At 35.0% G+C, this 23,808-nt stretch overlaps 2 protein-coding genes across 30 annotated transcripts; both read left to right on the forward strand.

The window, feature by feature from the left end:
• Positions 1–4,285: 4,285 nt before the first annotated feature.
• LOC103964949 (MADS-box transcription factor 22-like) lies at positions 4,286–11,291 on the forward strand. 23 transcript variants are annotated; one of them, XR_007257303.1, is made up of 9 exons: positions 4,295–4,563; positions 4,860–5,064; positions 6,652–6,821; positions 6,949–7,155; positions 9,846–9,924; positions 9,991–10,099; positions 10,744–10,799; positions 11,037–11,098; positions 11,205–11,219. XR_007257303.1 is itself a non-coding variant. In XM_048581455.1 (5 exons), exons 2-5 carry the CDS (start codon positions 4,967–4,969, stop codon positions 11,062–11,064), a joined length of 261 nt encoding a protein of 86 aa, XP_048437412.1. In that variant the 5' UTR covers positions 4,290–4,563; positions 4,860–4,966; the 3' UTR covers positions 11,065–11,098. The 23 variants fall into 23 exon arrangements, 1 of the variants encoding a protein (XP_048437412.1); XR_007257311.1 differs by having other exon boundaries at positions 4,290–4,563; positions 6,949–7,049; positions 10,744–11,098; positions 11,205–11,291; XR_007257307.1 differs by lacking the exon at positions 9,991–10,099 and adding an exon at positions 4,709–4,772 and having other exon boundaries at positions 4,291–4,563; positions 10,744–11,098; positions 11,205–11,291.
• A 193-nt stretch (positions 11,292–11,484) lies between these two features.
• Positions 11,485–23,808, forward strand: LOC103964950 (MADS-box protein AGL24). Of its 7 annotated transcripts, none has more exons than XM_048581453.1 (13): positions 11,485–11,537; positions 12,364–12,482; positions 12,552–13,216; positions 13,303–13,666; positions 13,959–14,070; positions 14,367–14,569; positions 20,388–20,466; positions 20,861–20,922; positions 21,023–21,122; positions 22,323–22,364; positions 22,529–22,570; positions 22,738–22,916; positions 23,536–23,808. In XM_048581453.1, exons 6-13 carry the CDS (start codon positions 14,379–14,381, stop codon positions 23,543–23,545), a joined length of 705 nt encoding a protein of 234 aa, XP_048437410.1. In that variant the 5' UTR covers positions 11,485–11,537; positions 12,364–12,482; positions 12,552–13,216; positions 13,303–13,666; positions 13,959–14,070; positions 14,367–14,378; the 3' UTR covers positions 23,546–23,808. The 7 variants fall into 7 exon arrangements, with proteins under 7 accessions (XP_048437410.1, XP_048437411.1, XP_018507346.2 ...); XM_048581450.1 differs by having other exon boundaries at positions 11,487–11,537; positions 13,959–14,029; XM_048581454.1 differs by lacking the exon at positions 13,303–13,666.

The raw sequence follows: 23,808 nt of genomic DNA on the forward strand, positions 1-23,808 counted from the left end.
TGGTCGTGGAGATAAGAAGAGAATAAATAAGAAGTTAAGAAGAAGAATTGGAAGCGGCTGACATTAGTAAGGTTAACTAACTGTTGGTAAGGGTAAATAATTGGGCTTAAATTAATGTGATGAAATTGGATACCAAGGTCACTTCTGAAAATCCATTTAGAGTATAAAACACTGTATAAAGTAATTTATAAATTACCAATGGAAAATATCTAAACAATTTATAATACAAAGTTCAATGAAACTAACCACAATAATTAACACGTAATTATTATATAAGTATTTTTTAAAAATACAGGTCCTCACACTACTTTCATGTGAAGGAAAACAAACTGGATCCACGAGCCAAGAAAGTTGTCTTTATAGGATTCAATAGTGGTGTGAAAGGTTTCAGACTTTGGTTTCCCAAGCTAAACAAGATTATAGTAAGTAGAGATGTGACATTCGATGAAAGTCACATGAAATTGAAGGAAGATGGTTAGATGGTGGAGCTTGGTGAACAAGTAATTGTGAATTCACAACCAAGTAAGGAAGCTGTGGAAGAAGAAAGACAAGGTGATCAACTTGAACATGAAGAAAGTGATCACGAAGAAGAAACATCATCATAAGAACTAAAGATACAAGATGATTGCATAGCCAAAAGGAAGGGAAAAAGAGACATATCCTGCTTGCGAGATATAAAGATTGCATGGCCTGCATGGTATATGCATTGCTAGTAATTGAGGTTGAAATTCCCACTAATTTTGAAGAAGAGAGTAAATGGCATGATGCAATGGACGATGAAATGCTCTCCATTTACAAGAATAAGACTTGGCAATTGGTGGAGCTGCCTAAAGGAAGGAAAGCAATTGGCTGCAAATGGATTTATGCAAAGAAGGATGGAGTGGATGACAAGAGCTTGGTAAGATTTAAAGCTAGGCTAGTGGCTAAAGGATATGCTTAGAAGGAGGGAATATATTACAATGAGATTTTTCCTTCTATGGTTAAGCACTCCTCCATTCGAATATTGCTTGCCCTAGTTGCATAATTCAACCTTGAATTGGTAGAACTAGACATGAAGACTGCATTCCTTCATGGTAATTTGGATGAAGAGATTTATATGAGACAACCCGAGGGGTATCAAGTGAAGGGCAAAGAAAGATTGGTTTTGTAAGCTCAGAAAATCTCTTTATGGTTTGAAGCAGTCGCCCAGGCAGTGGTATTTAAGATTTGACAAGTTTATGAAGGGTTAAGACTATACAAGAAGTCACTATGGTCACTGTGTTTATCACAAGAAGTTGAAAGATGGTTAGTTTGTATACTTGTTAATCTATATGGACGACATGCTCATAGCCTCAAGCAATATTTTAGAGATCGAAAAGTTGAAGGAGCAAATGAGAAGGGAGTTTGAAATGAAGGATCTCGGTGAAGCTAAGAAAATGTTGGGAATGGAGACCACAAAGGATAGACAAAGAGGTTTGGTGTGTTTGTCTCAGAAGCAATATCTTGAGAAGTTATTACAAAAGTTTGGAGTAACAAAAGACACTAAGCCTGTAAGAACTCCATTAGGTGCTCACTTCAAGTTGAGCAGTCAACAATGTCCCAAAACTGATGAAGAAAAGATGAAGATGGATGGTATTACATTTGCTAATTTGGTTGGAGGATTAATGTATGCTATGGTGTGTAGTCATCATGATATAGCACACGCAGCTAGAATTGTTAGTAGATTCATGCATAATCTTAGAAGAGAGCGTTGGAATGCTGCTAAGTGGACACTAAGGTATTTACATGGAACGAGGGACAAAAGTATTTGTTTTGAAAGATGTGATGAAGGAATTGATAAGTTCTTAGCTAGATATGTGGACTTAGACTTTGCTGGAGACTTAGACAAGAGAAGATCGATGACTAGGTATGTGTTTACTATGGCAAATGGTCCTATACGCTAGAGATCAATACTATAACCAACGGTGGCACTATCAACCACAGAAGCAGAATACATGGCAATCGCTAAAGCTATCAAAGAAGTAATGTGGACTATGAGGTTGTTAGGAGATTTAGGTGTAGAACAACACAAGTTGGATGTATATTGTGACAGCCAAAGTGCCGTTTATTTGGCCAGATATCAGGTACATCATGTTAGGACTAAGCACATTGATGTACGATATCATTTTGTGAGAGAAGTGGTAGCTGAATGTGAGATTTGTCTAAAAAAGGTTGCTACAGAAGATAATACAACTGACATGTTGACAAAGGTGGTTAATGCAGCTAAGTTCGAGCACTGTTTGGATTTGGTGCAGTTGAAGCAAGTATGATCTTGCGATATGGTGGAGCAAAGAAAGTTGTTTGATGCCTCTTTATGGATTTCATGCCAAGGTGGAGATTGTTGGATTTGGCATTAAATCAACATGCCTAAACTAAAACAAGAATCAGACAAGGATTAGGATATCTTGGACGCAAGATATTTGGATTTATGTTTCCTAGTTGGTTTGGGATTTGGTTTTAGTATAAGATTTGGTTTCCTGTTTTCTAGGGACTTTGTGTAAATCTATGACATCTATTAGTATAAATAGATGGATGTGAGATAGAGTTTTGTGTGTGAAAATTGTGAGAGGCATAGGTTTGTATACTTGAGATCACTTTGTGTTTGTGAGTTCTCTTGTATTTGTTGGTAATCAATAAAGCTTCCGTTGTTAGAGAGGTACTCATATATTTGAGGAACTTTGAAATCATTGTGTTTCGTTTATTGCTTGATTAATTTTTGGTTTAGTTTATAACAATGTTTGTGGTAGAATCCGATGTTTATAAACATGTATTGGTCCTGTCCAGACTTGCAAGTTGCAAACTCTTGTACTAGAGATTTGATGTGGACGAGGAGCATGATGCACCAGAACTGAACTTTGATGCAGAGAATTCTTAATTAGATTCATTTTACCAAATAAAAAAGAGTAGAAGGTTACCCGAGCAAAATAAAGACAAAGCTAAGTGTCGCATCACATGATAACTTAACCCAGTTACACAAGTACGCATAAGCTGTACTGAACTCCATCGTCCACATAAAAGGGGGGAAAAAAAACAAAAACAAAAGGGATGCTAGCACCAATTGCTTGAAGGGAATATTTTTGCTTCCCAGAGGTGCAAATCAACTCACTGAATTGTTAAAGATACCTATTAAGATCCATTTAATTTAATATTTTTATAATATTTAGAGGTGAGATTAGTAGTTGGTGATAGTATAATATATTCTCTTGCTACAACAATCGAGAAAATTTTCACGTTTGTGCGTTCAAAGGAATGCTTAATCTTTCTACAACCATTTAGAATTCGTGAAAGAAAAAGAGTTTATTTGCTTATTCAGTTTGCATTCTACTCCAGCTTTCCTGTCTAACTGCTAAACTTTCTAGGTTTGCTACTTTAGTTGAACTCGGGTTTTCCAACAAAGTCTTTCTTAATTGGCCCTTACCTGCCCTCCCGTACTATTACTAGATTGAGCAACAGAACCGAACTAAGACTCGTTCCATTATAAATTTATCCTAAATTCAAAGCAATGCGGATTAGCACAGAAAGCTTGGCAAGAAGTATTTTACTTATAATATATTCTCTTGCTACAACAATTAAGAAACTTTTCAATGTTCTTAGAACACAGAACGGAACAACGCATGTCATATATAATAAGGAAGACACTTCATAAAACGTACAGCCGTGTACACACACCGAAATATCTGTCCTCAGTCGCCACTTGCGTTATTGACTGTCTTCTATAGATTTTATAACTAACAAATGTACAGCCATCTGTTTCTACTTATTTACTCCCTTGACATTCTTTGAATTTGCCTCCCCAGGTACTCACCCCTTTCGTATCCTCTCTCCCTTCTCAGTTCTCTTCCTTTTTCTTAACCCGGAAGGAAAAACCATTTCTGTAATTCAAACAGACAAAACATTCACAGCTTGAAATTGACGCGTGTCCTTATTTTAAAACTAGTGACTGAAAAAGTAAGTGCTGCAGCAGCAGGAGTAATTTTTCGGTGTACCCGGCACACCAAATTTTTTTGGTGTACCCTCACTCATAATGGTGAGGGTGCACCAAAAAAATTTGGTGCACCCTCACTTTTTGTACACCAAAAAAATTCTAATGAGTGAGGGTACACCTAAAAATTTTTCCAGCAGCAGGTGATACAGAAGAGGCATGACAAAAGAGTAAATAACATGAAAACGCATGGCAAAAGGGCAGCTGCGTGTCAACTGCGCAACCAGCGGCTGAGGAAGAATAAAACCGATAATCTCTTAGATCGGTGATCGGTCCACATATAAACTAAACGGTGGTGATCGGTCCCCTGCTGATCTGCGTTCCAGGTTTTATTACCTTAATTTCTAAAAAAAATATCCATAAAAATAGAAAAAGGCACAATGGGAAATTTCCATAAATGGGAAAGAAATTTCGCTGCCTTTCCTTTCTTGAACAAACCAGCTGCGCCCAACTCTTTCTCTCTCTCTCCCTCTCCCCTTCTCTTTCCAAAAGTGCTGGCTTTCACTGCTCTGCAAATTTCGTGGTCGGACCAAAACTTCAGACCTGAAACCACCCCAACGAAGGTAAACAAAAAAACAGAGGAAAATCCAGTAATTAATTTCTGTATGGTTTTCCTTTTTTCTTCTTCTTCTGTTTATGGTAAATACGAAATATTGGACAGTTGATTGTAGTTGGTGGTTTGATCTGGGTTTTGTTTTACTTATTTAGATTTGAAACGCTAGGGTTTGTGGTCAATAATCCTTAAAATTATCAGAAACCCAGAAAATATAAGGTAGTTTTTGAGTTTGTTGACATTTATATATATGGAAATTCGAAGTGGTTGGTTTATTTTATTTTACTTGAATTATTGTTTCTGAAGGGGGTAGGAAGAATTGGAGAAAATGATTAGGGAGAAGATCAAGATCAGGAAGATCGACTGCTTGCCGGCAAGGCAGGTAACCTTCTCAAAGAGGAGAAAAGGGGATTATGAAGAAAGCTGGAGAGCTGTCGATTCTGTGTGAATCTGAAGCTGCTGTTATCATCTTTTCTCAAACTGACAAGCTCCTTGATTTCTCAAGCTCCAGGTACCAACTCTGTACAACATCCCACCGCCTTATAAATTCTTTCTAATTTTCCCAACTTGAACAAATATAACCAAGTACATGACTTGATAACTTCTCTCTTTCTGAGAGAGAGAGACAGAGAGATTCGGTCATTTGGGTCAAAAAGTTATATATTCCCAAATGACCAGAGAGTGCTAAATAGCTAGATAGATAATCTATGCATGTACACAAAGACAGAGAGAGAGAGAGAGAGAGAGAGAGAGAGAGAGAGAGAGTGAGTTTTAACTAGATAAGGTATTAAGAATGCTATCTTGAATATCTAGTTCAGGAAAGTGAGGTTTACTTTTGATTGAGACAACTTCTAGCTAGGTGTCCTAGTTTGAGAAATTAACATTTTATTAGTTTTACATGCTTTCAATCTGTGAAGTGGTGGCGATTTTTTACGTGATGCTGATTTCTTTGCTTTTCATGCTACATGTAATCGTGTCCGCCATGCAGAAGTCTATATATATAAGAGCCACTGGTCTAGTGAATTATGTAATCTTATTACTATTTTACAGTTTCATAGTTTATCTTGCCGCTTTGATCTTATTTTCCCCACCTATCACAAATTGTTTGTAGATAACAATATATAAAATAATAGTTGGGGTTTATTATTTTCTTAGACCGTCATTCTCACTAGAATTCAGATAATCAATTCGAAATAAATAATCTAACAACATAAAATCAAAATGATAGATAAAATACTCTGGCTAGTAAAAGAGTGACTTACTCTCTACGTACCATATATATATATACACGCATGACAACTTCAACACACGATGTTAGGCTATGTTCCAAAAGTTGTCCTTCATTCTCCCCACCTGAACTAAAATACCTGTAAACGAATACGGTGAACTTGCTAAAGACTTAAAATACGAACATTCAATTATATATGCTTTGGATTTTTCTTACTAGGAAGAAAGTGATGTGATGAAAACTTGGGAATTCATCATAGAAGCCTTGAAGATCCTTTGGGAAGGAATATGTATGCCTGCGTCAAGTAGGGCAATCAGTGGTGCAGCTATGGCCATGTATATATAACCTGTTTTTCCACATGCATGCATGAAATAATGAACTAACTTTAGTAGTTGCAAAGATAAAAACCTTCTTCCATAAATATTGTGCATGAGAGGAAGGGTGAGATTAATATATTGACATGTAATTGTGGAATAAGAATTTAGATAAAGTTGTGCTTTTGTTTTAGTAAAGAAAAAAAAAAGCACTCTACATAGTAAGTGATGATATCATTTTTATTAATAAAATGGGATAAAATGGGAATATCATTTTTAAAGTGGTTCCTTTAACCTGAAATGTGTTATATAGAATTACTTTATCAATCTGACATTCCAAATCAACACGCATAGAAAGATGCCCTTATTGTAGGATGGTGTTTTATAACTTGTCTAATGTGTCAAAAAAAATTCTTTTTGAGGGGTAGCTTCTAAGAATTTACTAGATAGTGTATAACTTTTTTGTCATCTAGATATTCCTATTTTTACTGTTCGACATTCTTTTTCTATACCATTTTGAACTTATATATCGATAAGGAATTGTCGCGTGGATTAGGGCTGATATACTCCCACATATAGAAGGGCTTTTTACGCCACCAAAGTCTCCACACCATCGGCAATTCGAGCTGACCTCATTGCCTTGGTTGACTATGATGAACGACTGGAAGAGGGACATCATCCAGGTCGACTTGACTAAGATGTGGTCATCAGCACATGATAACCATGGTGAGTTGACCTCATTCCCTTTGTTGATAGCCATAAAATGTATAAAGAATTCAATATTTACTGGAAACAACTACTATTTTACACACCGTAAATGAGAATTTTTCAACCTCCATATATTTGGTGACAGAACGAGAGGAGAGGATTCTAGTGCTGCAAGCATTCTAGCATCAAGCGTTTTCTATCTTGTTCCTTCAACTAGGCATGGAGAAGGACTTCGTCTCCCAGCTGGTAGAATTCCTATCTTGGCTATTGCAAGCTTCCCATCAAGCCATATCAATTCCACTCATGAAATTCCCATCATTCCTGTCAACTATTAACTACAAAAAATTTCGCCGTAAGTACAACATAAATTAGTATCCGAGTAGCTAAAAGAAATAATATTAATATGTTCGTTGTGTGTGATGTTTATGCAATTTGTAGATCGCTCATAATAACTTCTTCTAGAGGATAAAACTTAGGTTTATTTACAAATGTACTCTAGAACTCAATTTTGATCTCACTTTGCCTCTTGTAACTCAAAATTACTATTTTACTCCTTGAAACTTAAAATTTTTTCTACTTTGACTTGTGGGCTATATCTTTTCTCTGAAACTTAAAAGTCTGTCTCCCTAAAACATGTGAGACCCACCACTTAATAAGACTATGCCACACTTGCCAATGAATTTGATTATAAATCTTCATATGGTAACATTCAATAATCAGAAAATATTAAAATCGAGTTTTTTAGAGTAAAATGACAAAATTAACAGAAAGTATTATAAATCTCCAGTATGCGTTAACATCCCACATAACAAAATTAAGGCAATCTGGAGCGAATTTGAGTTTTATATAGTAAAATAACGACTTTTGAGTTAATGGGCAAAAGGGGATCAAAATCGAGTTTGAAGGAGCCAAACTGGAGCAAATTTTGAGTTCCAGAGAGTAAAGTGGCGACTTTTGAGTAATAGAGGGCAAAGTGATTAATATCGAGTTCTAGCGGCCGTGGCTAAAAGTAAGTCTAGGACTTAGTACTAAAGTTCCTCTCTATTTCCCAGCCTTCCTAGGTTTCCTATATCCTTTTTGCTTTAAGCCTCTATCTCATAATCGTATTTTCTAAGTAGAGCATCTGTAGGTCTTCATTCACATGTTCGAATCACCTTAATTGATTTTCTCTCATCTTATTTTCAATAGCCGCCACTCTCACTTTACCTTGAATATTCTCATTCTTAAATCATGTCCTTTCTTGTTTTCGCACACATCCAACAAAGCATTCTCATCTCTGCCATTCATTTTTAGCACGTGTTGATGCTTGACTGCCCAACATTCCATGTCGTAAAGCATTGTTGTCTTTATTGTCGTCCTATAAAATTGTCTCTTAAGCTTTAGTGGCATACTAGGTCGAACCACACACAACATAGACCCATGTATCTATACATATTGATAAAAATAAAATCAATAGAAAAGAATGAATTGGAATTGATGCAATCTTAATTCCTCCATCCAGCTTACAGCTATGGTTGAGATCCCCATTCAATTCTCCGTTCTTTTACAAGGTAGATCCAAGATAATGAAATCGTTCACTCTTTGGTACTTACTAATATCCAATCCTCACTCCTATCTCATTTCAACTCCATTTCCCAATGAACATGCACTCAATATAGTATGTCTGACCTAATTAGGTGAATTCCTTTAGATTCTAAACACTTCCTCGTCAAGGGTCAAGCTTCGCATTTACTCATTTATGCATTTCATCTATCAGCACTACATCATATGCGAAAAGAATACACTAGGTGATATCATCTTAAATGTGTCCAGTTAACTTATCCATTGCCAATGCAAAAAGGTAAAGACTTAAAGCTGAGCTTTGGTGTAATCATATAGTAATGGATCAATTTGTTCTTTATGAGTTCTTGCTACAATCTTTGCTCTATCATGCATATTCTTGATTGCTTGGATATATGCTACTCATACTCCTTTCTTCTCTAGAGTCTTTCAAACTCTCTTGGTACCCTATCATATGCTTTTTTTCACATCTATAAAAACCATGTGCAATTCTCTTGCATATCTTTGCATCGTTCCATCGATCTTTATAAGAGAGAGATTACTTTTGTAGTCGAGCGCTCTGGCATGAACTCGAATTAATTGTGTGAGACTCATGTCTCTTCCGTCAGTTTATACCTAATTACTCTCTTCCAAAGCTTCATTGTAGGACTCATTAACTTAATACACTTATAGTTCATGTAATTCTGTATGTCGCCCTTATTCTTACATTATTTTTGCTAACTATGGTAGCAAAGCATTAACAAATTCAGGATTGGTAATCAAGCCACCCACCAAAAAGTGGCCGTAGCGAATATAACAATTAAAGTATATTTGCAATGATGTCCGAGTTGATGTGAGAGGAACTGACTTGGACTTTTTAGGCCCATTTGCTTAGTTAACTTGATAGTCCCAACGTTGGTTTTGCCTTTTTTGTTGTGTGTATCCTCAGTTGGTGATCTCATTATCTCATATATAATATTCCGACTGGACATTTTGATCCGGGTAAACAGACCAAGCAATAAAACCTCCAGAAAGCTTTGCCTTAATATTCTGGGTCATTTGGCTGGTTGGTTTGCAACCGAACCAAATATCTCCAAAGTGAGATTGTTGTGGATGGTTAATCTTGATGAATTATCTCCAAATCTGTATTAATTTGTTGTGATTTTGTTTTCTTGTTGGTAAATTAGTTCTGTAGCATTTAACTGTGCATGTTTTGTTCTTATTGTTTTGGGGTATTTTATTCTAGCTGTTATTCTGTTTGCATGCATGTTCAAAGTGGTTGATTTTAGTCACAGTTTCAGAAAAGAACAGAGTAATAACAATCTAATACAAAACTGCATACAACATGCAAGTACTAACTTATTGGGATTATTGTAAAAGTGTTTGCAAGCACTAACTAATTCTCTGTTTTTTTTTTGTTGAATATTATTATTATATATGTGTCATAATTTATAAATAATAATGAAACATGCTAATTATATTTTATTCTTTTATGTTGTGAAGTACCAATGATGTTATTGCAAGGTACAAATCACATACTTCTGGGGAAAAATCAGATCAACCCACGTTTGATCAACTGCAGGTAATTCAGTTGAATATTGGTTTTCCTTTTTCCCGTCCTAATTGCTCTTTAATTTTCCATTTTTAGTGGTATAACAATTAACCGTGTCAAGTGAATGTAACACATTCTGTGATCTACACTTGGAGCTATGGAACGTAATTATACGGCATTTGATTTCTTTAACATAAATAAAAAGGTAAATTACATTTTGCATCTTCAAGTTTGGATCTCATAATGAACTTGTAACTCATTTTTGAACATTGCTATTTCATACATCAACTTACTATTTTGTTGAAATATCATACATCCGTTAGTCAGTCCGTTAATTTAATGTTAAATGATGATGTGTCAACTATGGGTCCCACATTTTTTATAATGTGATGTCAAATTTGTGCCACACGGACAAACAACTAATTGAAATTATATAAACTATAAAAATAAAATAAATATTTAATATTTAAATTCAAAAAATATTTTGAAGCATCAGCCCACGGAGCCCGTAATTAGACGGAGCCCAAAATCAGACGACCCTCTGCTCAGTCTAGAATTATAGTTGTATCCAATTTTAATTGTTTGTTTGTCCACGTGGCACAAATTTGAATCAAAATGTGGGACCCGTAGTTGTCACATTATCATGGTTGGCCTCTTGGGCTAAATATGTGCAAGTACGTGGGGTTAAGTAATGACTCCCAAGTTATAATTTTAACTTCCATTGAAGTTCAAAGTTGTTTTTTTTTTTTTTTTGGATAAATTCTAACTTGTTTTATTAGTTAGAATTAATTTGAATCATTGAGTTTTGCTTATGGAAAAAAGTTTCATGTATGGTTTATTGTTACGTAGGATTCAAATGACCTGGAGATTGCTACAATTGTGGATCCATGCTCAAGCATGTTTAAGTAGTCCATCTTTTGCCCCTTTTTTTCCTTCCCTTCACTGTGACATTTGGAATCTATAAACGAAACATCTTTTGCCATAAAAATAGGCGATGTCCAATTTTGTGCTTTGTGCTGTTCTAAGATTTTCTTCTTTCTTGTTTCTTTTTGGGTTTGATGTTTTAAGCTTTTCATGTGAGTTTGTGACAGATTAGACTATCTAAATGATGGTTTGGTATAAATATATTTCCCGTTAAATAGTTGGAGAGAGAAAACAAGATCACGCTGAGTAAGGAACTTGAGGATGAGACCCGCAAGTTGAGGTAATTATAATTTATCAATTTGCTTGTAAGATATATGGTGGTTAATTAAGCTGGTATGATCGTTTGACGGGAGTCTGCTGAAATTGGTTTGACATGCAAAGGGCAGATGAAAGGTGACGAACGTCAAGACTTGGGTCTGGATGAACTGCAGAAGTTAGCAAAATAGGTGGAAGCAAGCCTTGGCTGTGTGTGATTGAAACTAAGGTATGTTCTAGCTAGCTAATGTATACTGTTACAAGTGAATACAGGCGACTATGGCTTCTAAAATCTAGGTATCCTTAGGATAGAAGAACACATTTTTGAGTCTTAGTATGTACTATTGTGCAATGATCCGGATGATCTATTGCTTAATTAGTCCTTGTTCAAATATCATTCTTGCAGAATAAGACAAATGTCTTAATAACGTTCAAATAGAGAATTTGTTATTAGCTCCATAAAGGTAATGTTGCACTTCTTCCTCTAATTTCATATTTTTCACTATGCATGAGTGAACTATGGCTGGGGGCTTAATCAAATAAATAGATCAACACGTTAAGCCTGTGGTCAATTTGGGAAAAAAAAGCCATTAGGGAAGGTCTTAATAAAAGCTTGGGTGGAACGTAGTCTATCTCCTTCGTGGCGAGCTCGAGCTCAATTTCAAATATAAAACTGGGATTGCCACGCCTCCTTTGACGTTGAGTTTTGATATAGGTTTACCTGTTTTTTTATTTTTAGCCCGTGATTACTAAAAAAGAGAGAATTAATATTTGAAGAAACCAACTAATTTGTACCAAATTAAAGAAAAACCGACTGTTGTGAATTTTTTTTTTTGCACGTCCATAGATTAGCTCAAGTGCTCATCTGGGTTTTGTTCAGAATTTTTTAAGTACCTAATGTTTCTTTGGGCCGTTTGGTTCGTTTCGTCACCCAAAATAAAAATCTGGAGAAAACCCAGATGAGCACTTGAGGTAAGTAGTGGAGATAGCACAGATGTGTTATCAATTCAAAATAACTTTTTTTTATTTTTATTTTTATTTTTATTATTAACTTTTCTACAAATATTATCTGAATCGTCTAACCTAGCTATTGGATTAGTGTCTAACATTAATCATACGATAAATTCTCCGTTACTTGCACTACCTATGCATATTTATTTTATTAACTGTGAATCAATTGCATGATTTCATGTTTTACTTGCACTGCCTTTGCATATTTATATTTACTTTATTTAATGTGAATCACTTGCATGATTTCATGTTAAGTTGTCAACTAATAGATTGTTACAGTGACGATCACCGGCCGTTATTCAACGGAAAATATGGGATTCCACTCTCTCAATACTACAGCATACGGCATATAAAATCACTTGCATGATTTCGTACGAGATCGCAAATTCATGATGTTGGTAAGTATAACTGTACGGCCAGGATGCTACAACATTTTCAGTGAAATTGCTAATCAATTTTGTATTCAGTATTTTCAGGTTTCCTTAGTTTCTCTAGTTAAGGTGTTGATCGAGATGGAGAGTGCACTTCCTTTAAATTAGCAAAGGAAGTCGAGTTATTGGAAGACATATCTGGGGGAGTGCCATTTTATGTTATATTCGTGTTCCATGCAGCATGGCAATAGATTAATTCTTTAGACCGCATTTGTAAATTTTGTGATATGTTATTAATATAAAATATGCAAGTTAATTAATAATTAAATAATAATTGAATCATCAACGATAAAGTCATATAATTTATAAAATATAATTTGTAAAATATGACTTAAATGGATGTTGTTTATAACATTATTATTTGTAGATTAAATTTAGTTTATTTTGCATTACACTTTCTATAATTCAAACAGAGTATGCATTAAATTCAAAGCTTGGAATTGACACGTGTCGCTCCGTTATAATTGTACATTCGCTTGGTTTTCCAATTAAATATCCCTGCTATACCTATCATACGTGCACATGCTGCCATGCATTCTCTCTCTACCATATTTCATTTCGCATTTTCTGTCCTTTATGTCGGCGACGCTCCTCTTCTCATGCCGCCGTCTGTCTGACAAACCCTAAATCAAATCTGTTGGGTACAGGAGAAGGAGCCTTCCAGGAGTTAGGCGGGACCTATATTGGTGGATTGGCAACAGGTATTCTTTGAACTGTTAGCGGTGCCGCGGCTCAGCGAACTTACATATTCTGCAGATCCATGAAAATTATTTTGGTTTTTTTACAGATCTCAACAAACCATCGCCACAGAAAAAAAAAAAAAAAAAAAAAAAAAAAGGAAGATTCAGTCAAATGACGAGATTGCAGAGAAGATGAGAGGGAGATATAGAACCACTGACCATAATTTATTTAAATTAATAAAATCATATGAAGATATTGCTTTGCAGAGAAGACGAAGGGGCCGGGATGGCAATGGTGGAAGAGGGTTTGGAGAATGCGGCTACTGAAACTCGGGGGTTGGGGTTTGGGGAGTTTTGTTTCACAAGTGGGAGTGAGTATTGCCAGCAAGTGTTGCAGCGATCGCTGCTACCGCTGCTGTTTGGGATAAAGAAGTGAGAGAGACGAAGTGGGTGAGGAAAATCAACGGTGTGGTACGTAAAAAGAATTAAACGTAGAATCCCCAGCCTTACTGTCGTCCAGTCCACATATTATAGACGGTCGTGATCGCATTCATGACTCATCACACCAACTGATTTGTGTTCCGCGTTTCTAACCTTATGTTCCCAAAAAATATCTAAAAAGACAAAAAGGCACAAACAGTGATAACCAAAGGAAGATATGTCCTATTTTTCCATAATTAGGAAAATTAATTTAGCAACCTTTCCTTTCTTGAACTGCCGGCAGCATCCCAACTCTTTCTCATCTCTCTTCTTCTCTTTCCAGAATTGCTGGCTTTTCTTTCGCTGTTCTGCAAATTTCCCGAAACTTCAGAGACCTAAAACCCCCCAACGAAGGTAAACAAGTAACAACGGAAAACCCAGTGTAATTAATTTATGTATGGTCTTCCTCCTCCTCCCCCTTCTTCTTCTTCTTATGGTAGATACTGTAGGCTTGTTGGACAGTTGATTGTGGTGGGTTTTTCTGGGGTTTGTTTTTCTTTATAGATCTGAGATGCTAGGGTTTGAGGGCAATAATCTCTTATTTAGATCTGAGATTCTAGGGTTTGAGGTCAAGAATCTTTAAAATTATAAATAAAAAAAAATATATGCTAGTTTTTGAGTTTGTGGACGATTATATATATGTGAAAAGTGGTTGTTTTATTTTATTTATTTGAATTAATTGTTTTTGCAGGGGTAGCAAGAAATGGTGGAAAGGATGAAAGAGAAGATAAAGATCAGGAGGATCGACTACCTTCCTGCAAGGCAGGTGACCTTCTCAAAGAGGAGTAGAGGGATTCTCAAGAAAGCTGAAGAGCTATCGATTCTGTGTGAAGCTGAAGTTGCTGTTATCATCTTTTCTCAAACTGGCAAGCTCTTTGATTACTCAAGCTCCAGGTACCAATACAGTACAACTTCCCACCGCCTTCTAAATTCTTTCGAATTTTCCTTACCTGAACAAGTTAATATAACCATGTACATGACCTAACTTCTGTCTCAGAGAGAGTGAGAGAGAGAGAGAGATTCAGCATTTGGATCAAAAAATTATATATATATATATATTTATAAGGAGGAAGGTGCTAACTAGCTATATAGATAATCCACGCATGTACACAATGACACATAGTTTATGGTGTCAGCTAGATAAGGCACAGAAGAAAGGCTAGAGAATCCAAAAACCTTCACCCAGAGAGAGAGAGAGAGAGAGAGAGAGAGAGAGAGAGAGTTAACTAGCTAGTACGAGGATAACTATATATATAATTTCCCGTTCAGGAAAGTGAGGTGTACTTTTTGATTGAGACAACTTCTAGCTAGGTGTCCAAGTTCGAGAACATTTTTAGTAGTTTTGCATGCTTTCAATAGGTGGAATTGTGGTGATTCTTTGTAAGTTACTTGCTGATCTCTTTCCTTTTCATGCTAAATGCAATCGTGTCCGCCATGCAGAAATCTATATATATAAAAGCCACTTGTCTAGTGAATTATGTAATCTTATTACTATTTTACAGTATCATAGTTTATCTTGCCGCTTTAATCTGATTTCCCCCACCTATCACAAATTGGTTGTATATAATAATATATAAAATATTAGTTGGGGTTTATGAAATGAAGAATATATGTCTATATCCTTTTAAATGGGGTACACCGTTTCCCTTTCTAGATACACGGTATATTATTTCTTAGACCATCATGCTTACTGGAATTCAAATAATCAGTTATGAATAAATAATCTGACAACATAAAATGATTATAAAATACTCTAGCTAGTAAAAGAGTGTAACACTATCTACGTACAATATATATACATACCAATATATGTATATGTATATGTATATCCATGTCAACTTCAACACATGATGTTGGGTTATGTTCCAAAAGTTGTCCTTCATCCTCCCCACCTAAACTTCAATGACGGTTAGTTTGTAAGGACTTAAAATACGAACATTCAATATTATATATATATATATATATATATATATATATATATATATGCTTTGGATTTTTCTTACTAGGAATAAAGTAATATGATGAAAACTTGGGAATTCATCATAGAAGCATTGAGGACCTTTGAGAAGGAAAAATGTATGCATGCGTCAAGTAGGGCAATGAGTGGTGCAGCTATTGGCCATATATAACCTGTTTTTTCATATGCATGCATGAAACAATAAACGAACTTGAGTAGTTGCAAAGATTAAAACGTACTTCCATAAATAATGTGCATGAGAGGAAGGGTGAGATTAATGTGTAGAAATGTAATTGTGGAATAAGAATTTAGATAAAGTTGTGCTTTTGTTTTAGTTAAAAAAAAAACTCCCTCTACATAGTACGTGATGACAATATTAATAAATCTAAAATACCATTTCTAAAGTGGTCTTTTTAACCTGGAATGTATACTATATAGGATTTAGCATATCAATCTGTCATTCCAAATCAGCGGGCGTAGAAAAGATGCCCTTATTGTATGATGGTGTTTTTTACATCGTTTATTTTGTTGATGAAAATTTGAAACTAGCTTTTAAGACGTTAACACATCTATTTGGTAGAGAGTGAATAAGCTTTTTGTTATCTAGATCTTCCCATTTTTACTATAAGACATTTTACCTATTCCTTTTCCAAGTCGGATGCACCAATAACGAATAGTCGCGTGAATTTAGGGTTCAGGGACATCATCAATGTCAAATTGACTAAGCTGTGGTCATCACCACTTGATAACCATGGCGAGTTGACCTCAATCCCTTCGTTGATAGCCAGGCCACAGGAAGCGGGATACTGATTATCCATGTCAGCTCTACTAAGCTTGGTCACAACCGAGAGACCTGAGCCGAGTTGCTCTTGTTCTAATTGTTGACTAGTACCATGTCGGCTTGGGCATTATCTTTAGGACACGTGTCGACCACAAAGCCCCTACAGCCCATTACATTTTGAGATGCCAGATGTCGATCAGATATGATTAGATATTGGTGTCTCGAGGCTGGAAAAATCTATTTTTGACCAGTTGTGTTTTCAGGGAGGGGTGTGATATCTATACATCCTATTTTATTTCTCACACATCTTTTTAATTTTTGATCTTCGGATCGGATAAATTGAAGAAGATCAACATACAGAAATTATCAAGGGGTATGTGAGAAGTAAAATGGGGTGTGCGATCCGCACACCCCTTTAGTAAAAGGATATGGTGAGGAGACCTAAAATAGGGTGTGTGGATAGCACATCCCTTTAGGAAAGGGATCCGGTGATCCTTGCTAGATCATTTTCCTGGGGATTTTAAGGATACCGTGATCGTGACTGTTTATCGTAAATCGTGCGGTCAGAAATCATTTCAAAATTTAAAATTTAAAATTAAATATAAATAGTACCTAACGAAAACTGACCGCACGATGTACAATGAATGGTTGCGATCATGGGATTCCTAAGATCTCCAGAAAAAGGATGCAGCGAGGATCCTTTTTCGTGTTTTTATATACTCTCCTTGAGCCACATGTCAACCAGCTGTGGGGTCTCTCATGGATAAATAAAGCAGCCACCTCCAAGCAAAAGATTAGCCTTACTTCCGCTGGAACCACTCTCCAGTTCTCTCATCTCTCCCATTCTTCTTGTAAAAGTCTGCTGAATCTAACAGATTTCAAAGTGGGATACACTGTCAAATAATTACTAAATACACCACGAAGTGGATGCAGCCCATCTAAGGCGAACCACTCAAATCTCATTGCCTTGTGCATGATCTGTCATTACCGTGCTAGAGCTCACCTCACCTCGGTCTACTACCAGTATTCCTTTGATTTTGACCCAAAAATATGTGTTTCCCAAAAACACACCTCTCTAAACATTATCTAAAGCAACAAAGGAACAAATTGAAAATGCTTTTGTAAATTAAGAAAGAACAAAAAGCTACTTTTGGAGCATGGAAGTCCAATCCATTACTTATAGCTTTCCCTTGATGGGCAAGAGAAAGATATACTTTTTAGTGTCTTTTTAAATAATTTATGACTATCATTCATAAGATATAAGAAGATTCCGATACTACTGAAAAATTTATAGCTTTCTCTTGATGAGTAAGAGAAAGAGATATTTTCTAGTGTCTTTTTAAATAATTTATATCTTTCATTTATAAGATATAAGAAGATTTCGATATCCACTGAAAACAAGTAGTTTTCAGCGCCTCTTCTTACTCACTATAAAGAAGATAGTTTTTCAACCTCTGTGCATTGTTTTTTTTTTTTTTTTCTTTTTTTTATATTTTTGTTGTTGCCAACATCTTGAATTTTGCATTGACATATCATCTCTTTTTAGCCAATAATTTTTTTTAAAAATATACAAGAGAGCATGTGATATAGCTTTCCCTTGATGGGTAAGAGAGAGATTTTTTAGTGTCTTTTTAAATAGTTTGTATCTTTCATTCATAAGATATAAGAAGATTCCGATACCCACTGAAAGCAAGTAGTTTACAACGCCTCTTCTTACTCATTATAAAGAAGATAATTTTTCAACCTCTCTCTCTCTCTCTCTCTCTCTCTCTCTCTCTCTATATATATATATATATATATATTTTTGGCCAACATCTTGGATTTTTTTTTGCATGTGATCTCTTTTTAGCCAACACTTTCTTTAAAAAGATAGAAGAGCATGTGTTCACATACAAGAGCAGGTCATCAAAAACACAATAGTCGACTCCACTTAGTAGATAAGGCTTTGTTGTTGTTCTAACGCCTCTTTTTGCTCACTAGAAATGAGATAGTGGTTCAACCTCTATATATTGGGCGTGTATTAACAAGAGGAGAGGATGTTGGTACTGCAAGCATTTTAGTATAAAGCATTTTCTATTACTTCCTTCAACTGTAGTTATGGAGGACTTCCTTCTCCTAGCTGCAAGAAATCTACCTTGGCTGCAGCAAGCTTCCCAATAAGCCATCCACAAGTATGACTACAATATTTTCTTCCATAACCTCAAGTTTTTAAGCTCTTTTTACTCTCTTTTGAAACCCAAGCTCCATGGACAAAATTCGTCGACCACCGTAAAGGCTTTAGCCTTGATGCTAAATCCAAGTTTAGCCAACACCAACCACCAACTTATTTGCTAAACTTGGGGCTTTTGGGATCCTACATCTCAAGCTCTCATGGAAAGTTTAGAATATTTTTTTTCATAGTTAAAAATCTTTCTCAAAGCCGTCGGATACACTTCATAAGCACTGGAAGCATTTTAACCTAACATTTTTTTTGTAGTCCAAAGTTTTAACATAACATCAAACCAAGCATTTTTGAGTTGCTATAAGAATATCAAAGCATTCTTTATAGCTTAACTCTCATTCAAGATGTTTTGGACATTGTTCTCGCAAAACTGAAAATTGGGGGACACAAATTAGGTTTCATTCACCTCTTTACAAGCCCAACTTCTCTCCATATGTATCAAACAAATAATATATAATGCCCGTGTGTGTGATATGTTTATGCAATTTATAGACCACTTGTAATAACGTTGTCTAAATCTAGATAAACTCACTATGTTTGGGTGAAGAAATTTAAGATTATTAAGGAATTTACAAATGACGGAAATTGAAATGACAAGATTTTATTTTCTAGAATTTGTAAATTTCCTTGTTTGGTTAACCTAAAAGAACAATGCAATTGAATACGAAATTTGTTATTTTTAAACTCTCAATCACAGAAATTAAGAAATGACACCTATTTACATGTAATTTGAACTTGGGATTTGGAGGTCCCAAATTCTAAGTTTTTTTTTCCACACGGAAATTCTAAATTTCTATGTTTATAAATCCAAACAAGAGAATTGGTGCCTGCCAATTTATAAATTCTGACTTTTACCAAAATTCCATGTTTATTTTCCTTATCCAAACATAATGTAAAGTTCCTAACCTATTTAAATATAAAATATTAAACAATTTATCATACTAAAATTTTCAATATGTTATGTGCTTGCATCGCCTTGAGTGGACGTGAAAAGAGGATTTCTCATTTGAGAATCTCATGCAGCAAAAGTTGAACGCGATACATCAATGAAATATATTCAAGGTTAGGTGCCTTGATTTTTGCTGTAAACATGAGACTGGATTGCCAATATTGCGCTAAATTATAGTCAACTAAGTGCATGTTAAGTTTTACATAGCTTATGGATAGTCCTTTAGGCTTTAGCATTAGTTTTGAGTGATTGATGAAATCTTGTCTTAACAAGCGTTGGGTTATGGAATTTAAGGATATTTGTCCAAGATCAAGTGGCTTGTTGTCATGTAATAGAGGCCTTCTGACATCTTGTATTCGATTGATTACGAAGCTAAATTAAGGATTTAAGTACTATAGTATAGAATATAAACACCCCCACCCCACTTTCGGAGGAGGTTTCCAGTGTTCCGGAGAGTGGTCTTAAGTGACCTATCGTAGGAACCAAATGTGAAAGAGGGTTGACTTGGAAGATGTAACTCAACATTCTTGCATCAGCAGATAGTGAAGACTTGACAATTGTGTGGAATCAATGATACAACAATAAGCCTCCTAATTAAGTCCTAAGTACTTAGATTAATCTTCCAATTAATAAGGAAAAGTGTTTGCAAGTACTAATATTTATTGGGATTATTGCAAAAGTGTTTGCAAGTGCAACATGCAAGCACTATTGGTTTTTTGTTGGATATAATTTTATTTTTGTGTGAATAATTTATAAGTAATAATGAAACATACTAATTATAGTTTATCCCTTTATGTTGTCAAGTACCAAGGATGTGATTGCAAGGTACAAATCACATACTGGTGGGGAAAAATGGGATCAAATCACGCTTCATCAACTGCAGGTAATTCAGTTCAATATTAGTTTTCTTTTTTTCCATCTTTGCTCTAAAATTTACATTTTTAATGGTACAACAATTAATTGTGTCAAGTGAATGTTTTCTGTGATATGCACTTGGAGCATCGGAATATATTTTTACAGCATTACAAGTTAGACTTCTATATATGCATGCGGCAGGGTTGGCCTGTTAGACTAAATATGTGCAAGTACTTGGGGTTGAGTAATGACTCTTAAGTTATAGTTTTAACTTCCATTGAACATTCTAAGTTTTCATGTGACAGATTACATTTATTTTCTTTCTTGTTTCTTTTTGGGCCTGATGTTTATAAGCTTTTCATGTGAAAGAGTAGATTATCTAAATGAAGATATAAATATATTTATATTTTCCATTTAATTAGTTGGAGAAAGAAAACACGATGAGGCTGAGTAAGGAACTTGAGGATAAGACCCGCAAGCTGAGGTAATTATAATTTATCGATTTGTTTGTAAGATATATGGTGGTTAATTAAGCTGGTATGATCGTTTGACGAGTCTGCTGAAACTGGTTTGGCATGCAAAAGGCAGATGAAGGGTGAGGACCTTCAAGACTTGGATCTGGATCAACTGAACAAGTTAGAAAAATTGGTGGAAGCAAGCATTGGCCGTGTGATTAAAACTAAGGTATTACTTAAAATTGATGCTTAATACATATTATTGTGCAATTATCCGGAAGATTTATTACTTAATTAGTCATTGTTCAAATAATTTTCTTGGAAAGAATAAGACAAATATCTTAATTTTGTTTGAATAAGAAATTTGTTATTAACTCTCCATAAAATAATGCTGCACTTCCTCCTCTTTAACCTTTTGCCCCACGCTTGAGTGAGCTATGACCGAGCTTAATCAAATAAATAGATTGACACATTATGCCGCGTATATATACACCTTTTTTGATCATCGTGTTTAATCAAAAGAGTAATGCTAAGTAGACTGAATTTGTAATTGAATTTGCAAACTAAATGATGTGTCACTAATAAGAAATAAGCACGTTAATCAATACTTAAAGTAATAATTGAAGGGAGTTTTAATAAAAAACCCACGATACTGTTCACTTTAACGAAAAACCACATTTTTACACTAAAATGTCAATCCTGGTACTATTTACTTTACTCTTTATTTTGTCCTTATCATTAAAACTCAAAGTTTTCAAGCCATTTTCATTAGTTTTTCTATAATTGAATCATCAATTTCCATGTGATTTAGTTTACAATATTTAGGACTGGTTTGGTACTGAGGTGATTCTGAAAAAAATGGTATAAAAAAAAACTGGGAGCTATTTTTGTGTTTGATAAACATTCAGCTTCAGTTTTTTTTTTCACAGTTTTTGGTGGAAAAAAGCCAAAAACAAAAAGCTGCAAAACTCAACTTTGAAAAACCGGTTTTTTTTCACATCTGTTTTACATAAAAGTTTACCAAACACTATAATACTGCTTTTTTTCTTTCTTTCAAAAGCATTTTTACAAAAAAGTTTACCAAACACTCTGCTGCTTTATTTCACAGCTGCTTATTCTCACAACATAGTAGAATCAGTTTTTTTTCAAAGCACAGCAATACCAAACCAACTCTTAATTTTCCTAACATTACTCTAATAAAAAAGTCAACAAGTTTCTAATCCAACTATTCTTTTGCAGGCGTATCCTTCAAATTGAGACTTTGGTCGAATTGAATGTAGACTTGACCTTTTTTTTTCTTGGTTGTAAAGAATGTAGAGTTGAACCATGTATTTTCCGTACTTCAATTAGGTTATTTGACTAAAGAAATATTTTGGATTATACGTGTATATATAGCAACATCTAATTCCAAATTTTCCGTTTATTTCAGGAAAAAAAGATTATGAGTGAGATTATGGCACATGCGAATAAGGTTTGTAATTAAATAGATGATTGTTGTCTGTGTCTATTTATGAAACAGCCACAAATATATACAAATAGTCAAGAATTTCCCGAAAAGAAAAATAATAAACATTAATTAATTATTAATGAATTTTTTCTTTGTTGTCCTCTTCCATGCCCTGATTATACATGCAGGGAGCTGAGCTTATAGACGCTAACAACCAGCTAAAGCAGAGGGTAAGAAACTACCGCCATCTATATTTTTTTCTTCTATTTTATTTTTATTTAATGAAGACAATAAATCTTAATTAAAAAAAATTTAAATTTGGGCAATCTTTTTTTCTTCTTGTTGTTAATTTAATTTACAAATTTAATCTCTCTAACATTACTCTTTTGCATGGCAGATGGTGATGTTATCCGCTGGAGGAGATATCGGACCTGCAGGGATCATGGAGTTGGACAACCTGAATAATGTTGGAGAAGAAGGCGTGACATCTGAATCAGCCACAAATGTCACCACCTGCTCCAGCAGTGCTTTTTCTCTCGAAGATGACTGCTCCGACATCTTGTCTCTCAAACTGGGGTGAGCCGCTTGCTAATATATATGCTGTTAGCTGTTGGCTTTTGCTTTTGACTTTTGGCTTGTGCTTATTTGATGATACGACGTAGAATAAAGGTAGTAAAAATACTAGGGAGCTGTGTAGATAAGGGATATTTTGTTGTCCACGCGGAGGTTTTGCTTGCTTATCATGGGTTGTTTTCTCAAGCTTATTCATCTCAGCATGATCAGGTTGAATTTTACACATTACCAATTTTAAAAACTTTAATTTTCTTTTCTTTTAAGGAAAAAAGCCATTTAGGAAAGGTCTTAATGAAAGCTTGCGTTGAACATAGTCCATCTCCTTCGTGTCGCAAGCTTGTTTTCAAAGATAGCAGTGGGGTTGCCACGCCTTCTTTGCCGTTTTGTTTTGATGTAGGTTTTTTGTTTTGTTTTTAGCCTATGATTAGCTCAAGCGCTCATCTGGGCTGTGCTATTTTTTCCTTTCTCCTGTACCTCATGTTTCTTTGGGCTGTTTGGCTCTTTTCCTCAGCGTATAACAGATTCATGATGTTCGTTAAATATAATTGTACCGCTACGATGCTTTTATTCTTCAACACCTTCAATGGAATTGCTAATCGGTTTTTGTATTTGGTATTTTCAGGCTTCCTTAGTTTCCTTGGTTAAGAAGTGGAGACGGATGGAGAGTTGCACTTCCTTATAATTTCTAAATAAAGTCGAGTTATTGTAAGATACGAGTGATCTGTGTATCTTAACTCGAAAACAAATTAGAAGACATCGCTGGGGAAGTGCTGTGACTGTGTGTTATATGTAAAACTATATTTGTATTCCATGCACAGCATGACATTGATCTAGAATATAACTTGTATTGTATCCAAAGCTTTATACAAATGCAGGCCTATGAATTTGGACTCTA

Source organism: the organism of the source record quoted next, unplaced genomic scaffold, assembly GCF_019419815.1.
Source record: "Pyrus x bretschneideri cultivar Hongxiangsu unplaced genomic scaffold, Pyrus_bretschneideri_v1 Contig17, whole genome shotgun sequence".
Classification (NCBI taxonomy): Eukaryota; Viridiplantae; Streptophyta; class Magnoliopsida; order Rosales; family Rosaceae; genus Pyrus; species Pyrus x bretschneideri.

What these genes read in the sequence shown, in the direction of transcription:
- LOC103964949 (XM_048581455.1), top strand. Translation starts at nt 4,967, where the DNA reads ATGAAGAAAGCTGGAGAGCTGTCGATTCTGTGTGAATCTGAAGCTGCT. An exon ending in CCACGTTTGATCAACTGCAG is followed by an intron (nt 9,925 to 10,743) that starts GTAATTCAGTTG and finishes ATTGTTACGTAG; the next exon opens with GATTCAAATGACCTGGAGAT. An exon ending in CCATGCTCAAGCATGTTTAA is followed by an intron (nt 10,800 to 11,036) that starts GTAGTCCATCTT and finishes CCCGTTAAATAG; the next exon opens with TTGGAGAGAGAAAACAAGAT.
- LOC103964950 (XM_048581453.1), top strand. Translation starts at nt 14,379, where the DNA reads ATGGTGGAAAGGATGAAAGAGAAGATAAAGATCAGGAGGATCGACTAC. An exon ending in GCCGTGTGATTAAAACTAAG is followed by an intron (nt 21,123 to 22,322) that starts GTATTACTTAAA and finishes CGTTTATTTCAG; the next exon opens with GAAAAAAAGATTATGAGTGA. An exon ending in ACAACCAGCTAAAGCAGAGG is followed by an intron (nt 22,571 to 22,737) that starts GTAAGAAACTAC and finishes TTTGCATGGCAG; the next exon opens with ATGGTGATGTTATCCGCTGG.